Genomic DNA, 12,742 nt, shown 5'->3' with positions numbered 1-12,742 from the left:
GTCCGTGCCCTAGTGCGCTGTTTGTCAAGACTAGTAAAACAACATACAAGTAGGATTGCTATATTACTTTTGTGACCCGCTTGACTAAGCCCTTTACTAGTAGGACTAGATGTCAACTAGGAACATGCTGCTAGTATGCTGCTAAGTTGTCCTAGACTACCAACCATTGTTGTGCACACTAGCCATTCTACTGGAGCACTGAAATGTCTGACGAGAGAGGACGAAGAGCATACTAGTACCTAGGACATCTCCAGGATACACAAAATGCTCAAAAGGTTTCCTTAAAATCATTTTTAAAGGATTTCTACCAAAGTCATTGTTGGACAAACAAAATAATTTATTTCCTTGAAATTCAGAGGCAACTTGTGGTTACAGCCATGGCAGATAATTTCACGTACATCTCACACACTACTGTACATCTATGAGCTTATTACTAAAGCTAAAGCATAGCATAAATATATCAATACAATCATTCAAATACACTTTTAGCACCATTCATCGTGTTATGCAAAGGGCGGGTGAGGAATCATTTCAACATATATGGGCTACGGCATACATTATGTGCACCTCTCTGGACGTCGCTTGTGCAAAGTTTTGTGACCTCCGTTTGTGTAATCACAACGTGGTCCAAACCAGGTTTTGTTTGTCTGCCTGTTGTTGGAGGGGAGATGATGCTCTTGATCGCAATCGTATTATGAAAGAGAGACAAACGTAGCTGATGGGGCGAGCGGGACCCCTTAGAAGGGAGGGGGTCCGTAGTAGGCCGTGTAGGCTGCCACGATGCCCTGCGTCTCCGCCATCTCATCGCAGCCTGTGTTCAGCTCACACACCTCTCTCAGGCTGCAATGGAATGAAGATGTTGCATTACTGACTAGCGGTGATCTGGAACTAACCAACTTAATGACATGCGCTTTGAATGGAAGTGAAATCATTTGGAAAACAACTCATACCGCTCCATCTGGTAAAAGGAGAGAGGGGCTTGGCGTCTCGTCCTCAGCAAAACGGAAGCCACGTCACGTTTCATGACCACGTGAGAATCTTGAGCGTCTGTCCCTAGAAGGAGGAAAACTTTTATGTATATTTCAAATGTGAAACATTTGAAATTTAGAGCCTTTCAGCCGAACAAGAAATGCTTGGAGGCGGTAAAAATAATACATCTCACAACTTTTAACCTTGGAGGCAGAAAAAGTTACGAGAGCTTTCACTGCATTCACACACGCTGCATTTTGTTGAAATCTAATTATCTTTTTTTTTTTTTTTTTTTTACAGTTTAAACTATTCAATCAGTTTGGGAGTTGTTTTCTATATTACTATATCAACAGCTTACCTTCAATACTGTCCGACTCAGATGAAGAGGAGGAGGAAGAAGAGGAGGAAGAAGAAGAGGCAGAGTCGGAGTCAGAATTGGAGTCAGAGTCGGAATCAGAATTGGAGTCTGAATCCGAATCGGACGAGTCTGAGGATGAGTCGGAAGAGTCGGAGGCTGAAGAGTCGGCGTTGTCTCCGGCATCTCCGTTGTCTCCGGCATCTCCGTTGTCTCCGGCATCTCCGTTGTCTCCGGCATCATCGACCACGACAGCGGCGAGATCGGCGGCGTCTGAGTGGTCAGAGTCACCGTCGTGTTCCACAACTGTTGAAAGAACACAAAATAGAAGTTATGAGCAAAGTTTCTCCCAAGCACGGACGGTGATGTTCCAGAACGCTCCTTACCTCCTGTGGCCCAGCATGCTGAGAGGAGAGCACAGATGGCGAGGAGGCTCAGAGTCTTCATGTTGTCTTGAAGTTGAAGTTTGACTTGATCAGTTGGTCCTTCAGATCAGCTCGTAGGTTCTGCTTCCATCCTCCTGAAACGAACTCCATTATATACTCTTGTCCCCGATGGGATTCAGACAGTGAGGAGACCTGATTGGCTGGAGAATCATATGTCAACATCTCCTCTTGCACTTGTCAAGGGAGGTTGCCACAAAAACTCCCACTCTAGCCCGGGACCCACTCCAAGAATTCACCCCAACGCACACTCTCCCTCAACCCCAAAAGTTCCTGGCCTGCTTCAGGCTGGAATTCCTCAAGTGTTTTCATCAAATGGCACTTAAAGTTACATAATCATTTCATATACTCACTGAGAATCTCCACAAAATGCTCCCTGTCCCATATGATTGATGTTGAGGATAATAATTGATGATGAAGATGATAGCCTATTGCAATACAGGCTATAGTTGATCACATTGCCCTGGGTCAATCGTTACATTAAGTGCCACAAAAAAAATAATCTTAGATCAAGTATGATCATAAAGAGCAACATTAAATTGCAGTAGCGTAATTAGGCCCATTAAAATCAAGGAAGGGGGCTTTATTTCTAAAAGCTACATTTTTTAGCGACTGTAAGGTATCAACAGTCAAATAATGGAAAAAGCAAAAAATACAAGAAAAATGAATTGCTCACAAAGATCAAATACATCTTCAGCAAACATTTCAAGTTCATTATTAACAGCGGCTCACAAGTCGTATTTCAACATTTCCTTACAGTCAACACGTGTTTGAAGACAGTGACGGTTTGAACCTGAAGTAGTTTCATATTCTATATATCCTCTGAGAAATTGTATCATCCTCAATCTGTACATCTTCCTTTAAACAGATGGAAGGCTAAGCAGTGTTCCAGAACAGTTTGTCCTGAGTGCAGATGTTCTACTGTACAGTATATGGCCATTATGACCGCCCTTTCAATCATACCACCAAAATAATAACACCTAGATGGAATTTGAATGGATTTTAATAGCGTATTGCTTCTGCAGAATCAAAATTTGCCAGTTGTCCCATTGCTATCATCTCCCTTTGCCCCACATATCCCACTCCCACAAACCCCAAACTACAGTGCGAGTGCACCGCAAGCTTCTAATCGAGTGACATGGAGTAGCGGTCAGGCTCATTATGCGACAGACTTAATTAGAGTGCTACAGCGTCCCACCACAGCCGCGGGCAAGCACTATTTAGGGACGACAAAATCTGGCACGGGCCAGCGCTTGGCAACAAGAAGCGGTGGCCCAATAGACGCATAGCTAAATATAAGGAAGGCCTATGGTATGTGTTGCTGTACAGTGCTATGTGTGCGTTTTTGAATATGAAATATGGTTCAAATACGGATGCAGCTGTGGATCACTTCATATAGAAACAACGGATCTAAACTATACTGCAGCAGCAATTAAATGTTGGTTACGCAGAATGTACACACGAGACTGCCAAGTGTTGTCTATATGTTGTTACTACGAGTCTAGTCCGACCTTCATGCCCTTGTTTCCTGTAGTCTCGTTTTATTCCTGGTGTCAAGCAATTGTCTTGGAGAACGAGCCGTGTAATTTCAATGTCTAGCTTTATGTTTTTTTTTTTATCGTGCGGATTCGGTCCACGCAACATTGCTGCAACTTTGCTGTAAGTCGGAAATCATATTGTCTTCGAAGAGCTTCTTTCTTTGAGGGTAAAGCCAGACAGACAAAAATACATGCGTTTTTGAGGTTGGGTTCAATTACAGACACTCATGGAAGAAGAAGCTCAAATGAAAAATAAAAAAAGATTATTTATGATAATTCTTTCAACTCTTTAGGCTGGTCAATAATTTGAAGAAATAACACCCACATGGCTTGAAGTGAGGGCAAAACAAAAATATAGTAAATTGACCAAATTGTTACTTGGGAAGTTTTGGCCCTTTGCAAATGAAATGTTTTCATCCAAAAGGGGACGATAAGTAATCTCAAATATTCTCATAGATTTTGACTAATGTGTTTATTTATCATAAATAATACAACTCTTTTGAATGGATTTATTTTACATACTTTTTGTTGCAATTATTCACGTAATCAAAATGGATGGTTTATGGACACGTTGGGTTTAAAGTTATCAAATCATGTTATGTTTTAGAAAATAAATACACAGCAATTTGTACAAGTATTACATATATGCTTAAAATACTTTTGATACATTTTGCATTGATTTGAATCTAATTTTTAAATTCATGCATACTGGCTTTTTATCCAAGCGAGTGAGTCCATGACATAAATGTGTGTACTTTTTTTTTTTTAATGCTTATATATGTTCCCAGTTCCCAGAGCAATAATTCTTGAGACTGACATGTTCACTGTTGTGGCCTTTCAGAGAAAAAATACTTTTTTTTTTGAGTAACTCATACAGTAATTATGGGGTTGTATTTGAGCTAGACTTTCGCAATAAGTTGGGCTTTAGGGGCTAGTTTTGGGAATGTGCATGTCCCTATATGGGTCAAATGTTTGTTTTTTCAAACCTTTCAAAAGTGACTCTTTTAAGAAGCAGCTAGTATTGCAATACGCTCATCATGGAGTACGTCTGTCAAATGAACTTGAATAGTGGTTTTGCAAATATAACATATACAATGTACTGTTGTTAGTGCTCACAATACTTCAAATATAATATCAAATGCAATTTTATGTTACTGAAGTGGCAGCATTAAAATGAGTTGTTTCATCGATACTTCCTGGAAGAAAATTCAAACATGTCGCCATGTGCATTTGTGTGGATTAATTGTTCACCAGCCTTAATTGTTGTCATGTGCTCATTTATTATTTAGCAAGCTAATTTATCATTTTCACTGTTGCTCTGACTCAATAGTGACTCACACGGTTTAAAGAAAATTCAATTTTGTTTGCCTCTTTGTGATCTAAAACTATGTGTTATGTCACTTAAACCAAATGCAAACTCCATCCAAGACTGTCTGGATGCCACCTGTCAGGGTTTCCCAATTCTGCCGGATGCTTGGGCTTGGCAAGACGGCACTGACAATTACACAATGTTGATCTCCGTCTGGACCTTGAAATTCCCCTCTTATTCAAATGGACATTGCTGGGCTCATCCCAAATGTTTTCTCTCACAGTGTCTGCATCCAATGTGTTTTTCATTTTTGCCAATGTTTTTTTTTCTTACTGAACATTCATCTGAGCTCCTGAGGGCATAAAATGGGAGCGTTTGCTTTAATTATGCCTTCCAAGTCACAGAATTTAAAATCTCAAATGGCTGTCATGCATGATTTTAAATAAGACATCAGATAATCCATTTTTGTACCATATACAATGAATGGTATCTAAATGTACCATTAGAGCACAGGCCAGATACGGCCCGCCACATCATTTTATCTGGCCCGCAAAGACAAATTGTGCATCAAATTTGTGTGTCATTACTAGAATTGCAAATTATCTTCACTTTTATTCTCTCTTTTTTATAAATATTTGACCAGTTTTTACTCGTCTGATTTGAAAACGAGTTTGTTTTGTAGCTTTTACTGTAGATAGTTATACATTTATTTGGGTTGACAGTCATAATGGCCCTGCAAAAGAAGCTATGACTACAAAGTGGCCCGTGAAAAAAATGAGTTTGACACCCCTGCATTAGAGTTTACATACTACAGGATATAAAATGATGCTTACTTCATTTGAAAGTAACATGTTGATGACCTTTGACCATTGTCTACATCCTGTGTATTCCTGCTCTGCTGTGTGTCACTCTAACTGAGGCGGTTGTGTTGCGGTTGCGACTGTGACATTTGCGGTCAGACGGACAAAGCGTGCCAGCCTGTCTGCAGCTTGTGGCCGCCGACACGCGGTCAGCAAAGCGGACCGCAGACAGCCTCGCGTTGGCATAAACAGACAAAACAAAACAAGACGCACGACGAGCAGACGTGCAGCTGTGGAAACAGTGAAAGTTTCCTGAGCTGTTAGCAACAAAGATGAAGGCTCACCAGGAGAATATTTATTTTTTCACTTTAGAATACTTTTTTTTTTACCAATATTAGAGCTCTGTTTTCGTCTCTGTTCCGGCCTGTTTCACCTCCTGAAAAGTAAATCCAATGATTGGCTCAATCAAAAATAATCACTCAATCTGTACATCTTAATAAAAATGACAAAAGTTCCATCTTTGCCTTTGTGGCAGCTCACCTTCAATTCCCCTCGCAAGAAAGAGTTGCAAAAGTCTCGCACGCGCTCAGTAGAAATGTCTCCCTCAGGCATCAGCCACTTCATATCGGAGTCACCGTCATAGATACCAACACGAGGGAGGTCCTCAGATTTGAGTCCAAAGTAGCGCAAGGAGCGCACGTTGGAGTTTTCAGCACCATTGATGACCACAAACAAGAACTTCAAGACAGTTTGGTTCGTTTGTTAATATGATTTTGCCATATATGAGCTATTTTCAAAACGATACATTTTATTCGCTTTATTCTCACCTTGCTAGTGAACTCCGGGGCCAAAGCTCTTAATTTCTCCTTTAACTCATTAAATTCTTTGCGCCCCTTGTTGGCAAAGAGCAGGAGGTGTGTCTTTACTTCAGAGTTGAAGAGACCCACAGCTGTCTGTGGAGAGAGAGCAGCATTAGGAAAGTAGTAAAATCATGCTTAACATGTTGCTGTGACTCACCACTTGGTTGTACTCTGTTATGTAGCGGACTTCGTTCACAATAATGAAGTTCACAAGACCGTCAATCTTGAGCTGTTCGATCTCGGCCATCACGAGGTTCTCTTGATGGTTGTCTGCCTGGACATAACGCAGACTTGAGCATCATCCTGCCAAATATGCTGAGAGCCATGTTAGTACCTTTCTGAAAAGAGCGATGGTGTCTGATTTAATGCCATAGTCAGCCCACACCTCTTTCGAAATACAAACGGCCATTGAGACGGAATCCACGTGCTTTGCCGCTGCCGCAAACTCTTTGTAGCCGCGGCTTTCTTCTCCCTGCTGTGTCAAGTTTTAGTTTCATACAATTTGTGAATAGCACAAAACACAAACGCACCGTAGCCTCAATGATCAACACTGAATGTTGCACAGTAAAATAAAACATGGACATTCTTATTTGAACTTCAAGAATTAATTAAATAATAAAGTATGACATCAAATAAAAAAAGTCTAATCAAAGTAAAATAAAAAGTAGATTTCAGCAAGATTTTTTGTATTGGGCAGGTATTTAATGGAATTCAAAATTAACCACAATTTAAATTTCTGTCACAATTAAGTGTCAAATGTACTATAGTTGTGCTTTTTTATAATATTGAGAAATTGCAATTTCTACTTGATATTGGTAATGATGGGCTAGCCAACTCACTCAATACTAAGTGAAAATATGATGAAGGCAGATTGTAATTGTTTAAAATGACTGCTCAATTAAAAAATGTAGACTTTTTTTTTTTTAACAACCATCTGGAATCCTCATTTCATTCCCACATGCTGCATGTAAAAAGGAAAGCGCGACGAGGGAATTTCTAGACATACTTAAACTGTCGAATATTTTTCTTCCCTCAAAACCAAAAAGAAAAAAATGCAACTGGAACCGTGAACGTGGTCGTAACAAAAAGCAAGTGAGGAGGGGGGGAAAAAATGCAGGAACGAACATAGACATTAAACGGTTGCTATTTCAAAGATGTTATTACACACTCCCTGGGAAATCATTTGAAATCCCAGAGAAACCAATAAAAATATGGGTTCATACATGGGTACAGTCTATTTTGTTACTGTTGTTTAGAGGAGATTTAACAACGCTTCTCCCGCAAGCCTTTGCTTGAGCACTTCCTGTCAAGTGGCCGACCATCGTCCTCCACACAGGGAGGACAGCCAGAGGGCGCGCAATGTATCAGACAACCAGTCAACCTCTGACCTCACTGCAGCCACGCCAAAGGCGCGGCAAGTTGGCAAAGCCCATGATGTCCCTCTTTCGAGCAGACTTGCCATCAGACATGCAAACAAACGTTCTCGGCTCTTAATTTGGCTCCTTTGTGTGTGCTTTGCGGCATGAAAGATATTGTAATACAATGCGTTACTAAATTGTGCAATTTTAAAATGTCCGTCTCATTTCACTGACCTCCAGGAATCCGATCACCACCACTTCGGCAGAGTCGATGAAGGCCTCTGCAGATTTGGTGTCGTTTAGACTTGGGAGCGTCACATCTGAGGATAAAAAACAAACAACACACATTCTGTTGATGACATCCTCAAGGGAATCATGTCGTAATGCGTCAAAGGAAGAGGTGAATTTTCTGAGTTTTAAAAATTGTTTTAAATTGACTGACTCGATTTAAAAATTTAAATTCCAAGAAACTACACTCAAATAAAGTTATTGGTAAAGTCAGTGGTAAAAAAAATATATCAGATTAAAGACACATCTTGCATGAGTGAAGTTACCGTTCTCTTTCGCAGTGACGCAAGACACCAGGATAAAGAAGAAGAGTCCACTGAGCATTTTTCTTGTATTTTCAGAGGTCCAACAGGCTTTTTGTCAACTTTGCAGCCTTGTGTTACCTTGGGTCTCCTGCTGGTAGTGGTGGTGGTGGTGCGTTGTGATAGGAGGTTTCTTGGGAACCAGCCACCTGGTCCTGATAGATTTGGGTGCAGGGACATTGGATTACGTGTCATCATAGGAGAGGAGTGGGAGTCAATAATGCCGGAAATAGGCGGCAGTCTTATGTTTTGGTAGCCGAATTGCATGATTGCTTTCAGTCATCTTTAACCTCGAATGCCACTCAAAAATACCAATGAGCTAGCTAAACATTTTATGTCCATGTAGATTTTGAGTCATGGCAATACGCGCGGGTTAAAATGAGGCAAATTATTTGTCGAATGTGTGTTGGTAGATACATTTAAATTACTGGATAAATTTAAATGACCCAAAATGGATGAAAATTGAAGGACTCGTCTGCATAATTCTTATCCCACAAATAAAATATTAGTCTGAATACCGTTTTTAGACTAGTGAATTTATTATTCCCCCTTAAGTCATGTCCAGACTTTGCTCTGAACGTTCACGTAAGTTTATGAACCTGCGTAAAACAGTTTCACATAATTCAACTAGTGATTCCCAGAACCATGGATGCATGTTGTAGTAAAGCAAAAGAAAACTGGTGATCGGGCTTGATGTACTCGTTGGGGTGAAAAAAAATGGAGCTGAATGTAGCTGACCACAGATCATCAAAACATCTGCAGTGGAGAACAACATCCACTTTAAGGCTTAGTCATCCACATGTTTGGTTTGTAGTCATAAACAGTATCTCTATGACTGCTGTTGCTTCTTAACAGTAGTAAACATGGATGTGCTCACCAACAAACACATCAGAAGCTGAAAAAACAAGGCCACTCATATCGATGCTAATCTCTTATGTAATTTGTTTGTTGTCACGTCTTGAAATAAGTGCCTAAACCAGGTGTCACCAAGATGCGACTTACGGGCTTGCTCACCTGTGACGGGAGAGAGTTTGAAAAGTTACATAAGTGATCATTTAAAAAGCTAAACGCTTGTAGGGATTTTGAAAAAAATTTTTTTGCTACCTCCCTAAAATAAGTTAATTGTAGTGTATTATTTTATTATCAGGCTACTTTTGAATTTCTTTATCACAATAGATACAAAAATAAATAGCTGAATTAACAGGTTTGGACAGGATTTAATAATTAAATATATTCATTAACATTAATCATAAAAAAAAGAAAATGATTTCTAATTTCTTTAACAAAATACACAATTTTAGACACAAAATTTGAGTTCTTTCCCTTTTGATCAGAGGAGCTATTTTTAAAATTACATTTTGAAACGTAAAAGAGAATGTTTCAATGGAAGATGGCAAAATACTTTCTGCAGTAAGTCATAAAAAATACAAATACTCTTGTTAATACCATTATGTAGTATATCTTGTATTAAAACACGTTTTAATGGGTGAGACATTCAGCAATATTTTAAATGTATTTATGAATGTTTTTTCACAGATTTGCTCATATTGCTTTGTTTTCAATTATTATTATTTGTCATTGACACTTGCTTATGAATTTGACTTAAAATATCTATAGAAAATCTGGACACAGATATTTGTTTCCATACATGTGCTTTACTCACATGTCATTAAGACCTGTGGAATGTGCAACAGATCAGGCTGACACACTCGAAGCTTCTGAGAGAAAAGGTCGTGATGTTACGCAGGTAAACCTCAGCTTTTGAGATTACTCGCAAGTAGGCCGCAGCTATTTTCTCAAGACACCCTTATACAACTTATAATGCCGTGCATTTGCCTTATGCCGTGTAGGAGCAATCCTCAAGCCTGCTCATGATGCAGCAAATCCGGGAATGTTTGCAGAATGCAAAGAAAACACTTGATAAGACAATTAAGATTGAATTTTAATTGATTAAAATGGATTAAAGGAGACTAGTATAATGTAATAGTTTAGAACTTGAGTGCGCGTAAAATGAGCCTGAGGGAAGATTCAGATTTTTGTACATATTATGAATTGAAATAATATTTTTTATATCACTTTAACAACTGTTTAGAGGTACAGTATTTCAATATAATAAAAATATAAATGATTATTTTGATGTCAGACCTATTGTGATATCATAAATTGCAGTTGGAAATTATTTTACGTTTCTGCTTTAAATGTTGAACAAGATCATAGGTAGCACACAATTTATTTAGTATAGGGGGAAGAAAAATGTTGGTTTGGACGTAATGTAGCTTTTTTTTTTTTTTTTTTAAATGAGGTTGTTCCCAGTGATTAGCGTATTCCCACAGTCAGCAGAAATCGGCAACATTTAGTCACAACAAGCCAAATGGTATACAGAAAACAGTAGCTTCTAATATTGACTTTGTTGTTGTTGCCAAATAATCATGTCAAATGCTACTTTTAGTCACTTCTAAGATTTTTTGTCATATTATAATATGTAGGCCTATATACATGTCTGTGAAGGTTTGACTTCATGTCAGTTAAGTTATTATGGACATTTATAATTGTAACCTTCAAGAAAGCAACAACTTTGTGTTATTCCTGAGTCATGCGTGCGTCCTTATGTAACACTCAATGTTCTCGTGTGTTCTAGCCACTAAAATAGCACTGAGCCCAATTAGCGGCCATGACCACAGAGGTGGACCGGGTACCTGTGTGAGGGGGGATTAGCAGTTTGTGTATAAAAGAGATGCCAGGATGACATACGGAACAGAAACGCAAAGAGCAGAGAAGAAGTGACACAGACACTCAGCACCAACTGGTAAGAAAGAACCTTCTTCCTTTACGCTACAGCAACTTGGCAAACATACTTATTGAGCCTGACATGTTGATTTATTATATTTGTTGTTGTTTTGCATGTAGTCAAAGAGCTAAAAACTAATTGGATGTTCTTGTCTTGTCCACCTTTTCAATTGAACCTATTAACAATGCTATTACTTTAAAAAAATAATGTGGAAAAGACTGAAACGTTTCACTTTGAAGCCAACTGGTTCCAGGGAATTTACATTTTTTTTAGTTCATGAGCTATTTTAAATATCTCAGCTCTTTTTTTCAGAGGCCTTCAATGTGTACATTTTCACAGTTTCCATTTTAAACAAAGATTAAGTCAGATTTTACTTAGCTGCAATGTGTCATTTTGTAATGAGGTAAATTGGAGATAATCTAATGCTGACTTGTGCCATGTGTCACTTGAGTAATCTTTAAAGCCAACCAAGTGTAAAAATAGACGAAGCTGTTTGTGTATCAAGACAATCTGCATGTGAGATCATCCAAACATCAGGTGGCTTTGAAGAAAAAAAAGACTTAGCACCTCTTAAATTGTTCTTCCAGAAAAACAACAATGGCAGACACAGCAGTTGCAGCTCCCGCCAGGGCTCCCCCCAAGTTCAAGCAGAGGACTACTCGCACCTTCAAAAGCAAGGCCCCAAAACCCGGCCAGAAAGGGTACGTACAAAATAGACCTTGCGCGGCAAGTGTACTGTGTATGTACCTGTGTGTGATGTGACGCCTGCATGTCCACGCAGATTCGGAGACGACATTCCCGGCATGGAGGGTCTGGGCACAGACATCACTGTGGTTTGCCCTTGGGAGGCCTTCGGTGACATGGAGCTCAGTGACTTGGCCAAATATGGAATCGTCTAGAAAGCTTCATCCAACGTTATTCATGACGTTGTATAGACTGATGACACCTTTTCTCCACTTTTCCCCACCACCACTTGCCCCAAATGACCTGATGTCTTCCTTGTGTTAGGCGTAACATGGGATCTTGGGAAAACTCTCAAGTGCCCGAGTAGAGCCAAAACTGTTCAAATATGCTTTAACCGAGGACTACCAGGAAAACCACTTTGCACATAAGATCTACCAGGCCCTGCTGCCCATCCTTACCTGCCTTTACCAGAACCTCACCCCTTCTTATTATACAGTCATCTATGGAAGAAATATATTTTTACGAACTATGCAAGTGTCAACTTAGACACAGCCTCTTTCTTAGGAATGAGAGTTACAGTTGAATAGAACTGTCAATAAACAATAACCCCAAATAACAAGTGCCTATGTGTCTTTTATTTGTTTTTCCAATTGCATATGCCCTGGATGATTTGCACTAATGTATAAAAGTTTCTAAGATAGTCGGGTAGTTGCCTAAAAAAGTAAATCATCATAATGGAGGTAAACCTCATGTTTAAATAAACATAAAGTGGAACATAAGTTAATGCTTTGACAATCGGTAAACATGTCACAATTGTGCCGTACACTAAGTGTCTGCTGCCCCCAGTGGATGAAACCTAAAATGCAGTCAGAAACTGGGATTGGGGGGCAAACACGTTATCAGCCACACCTCTCCTGTTTACAGGTGATTTTTAAGGAACGTTTTAATAACCTTAACCATCACAAAGACTAAACTTTTAGAACTTCAATACACCTTTCACTGTAAAGGTGAAACATCAAGATAAGTCTGGTTACATTGGTTTAAGTCA

General features: G+C 39.3%; 3 protein-coding genes across 3 annotated transcripts; 1 reads left to right on the top strand and 2 right to left on the bottom strand.

Annotated features, from left to right (window-relative positions):
* Positions 1 to 316: 316 nt before the first annotated feature.
* On the bottom strand, positions 317 to 1,871 carry bglapl (bone gamma-carboxyglutamate (gla) protein, like). Its single transcript, XM_061274471.1, has 4 exons — positions 1,711 to 1,871; positions 1,328 to 1,630; positions 951 to 1,053; positions 317 to 840 (listed from the first exon to the last, which is right to left on the bottom strand). Exons 1-4 carry the CDS (start codon positions 1,769 to 1,771, stop codon positions 738 to 740), a joined length of 570 nt encoding a protein of 189 aa, XP_061130455.1. The 5' UTR covers positions 1,772 to 1,871; the 3' UTR covers positions 317 to 737.
* A 3,893-nt stretch (positions 1,872 to 5,764) lies between these two features.
* Positions 5,765 to 8,350, bottom strand: LOC133151766 (endoplasmic reticulum resident protein 27). The gene is made up of 7 exons (XM_061275056.1): positions 8,187 to 8,350; positions 7,867 to 7,952; positions 6,609 to 6,749; positions 6,432 to 6,548; positions 6,242 to 6,367; positions 5,955 to 6,152; positions 5,765 to 5,850 (listed from the first exon to the last, which is right to left on the bottom strand). The coding sequence occupies exons 1-7, from the start codon at positions 8,242 to 8,244 to the stop codon at positions 5,809 to 5,811; spliced, it is 768 nt and encodes a 255-aa protein (XP_061131040.1). The 5' UTR covers positions 8,245 to 8,350; the 3' UTR covers positions 5,765 to 5,808.
* Positions 8,351 to 10,890: 2,540 nt separating this feature from the next.
* Positions 10,891 to 12,313, top strand: LOC133151676 (retinal cone rhodopsin-sensitive cGMP 3',5'-cyclic phosphodiesterase subunit gamma-like). The gene is made up of 3 exons (XM_061274897.1): positions 10,891 to 11,028; positions 11,598 to 11,711; positions 11,792 to 12,313. Exons 2-3 carry the CDS (start codon positions 11,608 to 11,610, stop codon positions 11,907 to 11,909), a joined length of 222 nt encoding a protein of 73 aa, XP_061130881.1. The 5' UTR covers positions 10,891 to 11,028; positions 11,598 to 11,607; the 3' UTR covers positions 11,910 to 12,313.
* Positions 12,314 to 12,742: the final 429 nt, after the last annotated feature.

The sequence above is a fragment of the Syngnathus typhle genome, linkage group LG3 (assembly GCF_033458585.1).
Source record: "Syngnathus typhle isolate RoL2023-S1 ecotype Sweden linkage group LG3, RoL_Styp_1.0, whole genome shotgun sequence".
In the NCBI taxonomy this organism is placed as follows: domain Eukaryota; kingdom Metazoa; phylum Chordata; class Actinopteri; order Syngnathiformes; family Syngnathidae; genus Syngnathus; species Syngnathus typhle.
The sequence above is the reverse complement of the archived record's forward strand: the minus strand, read 5'-3'. Positions and strand labels throughout refer to the sequence as shown.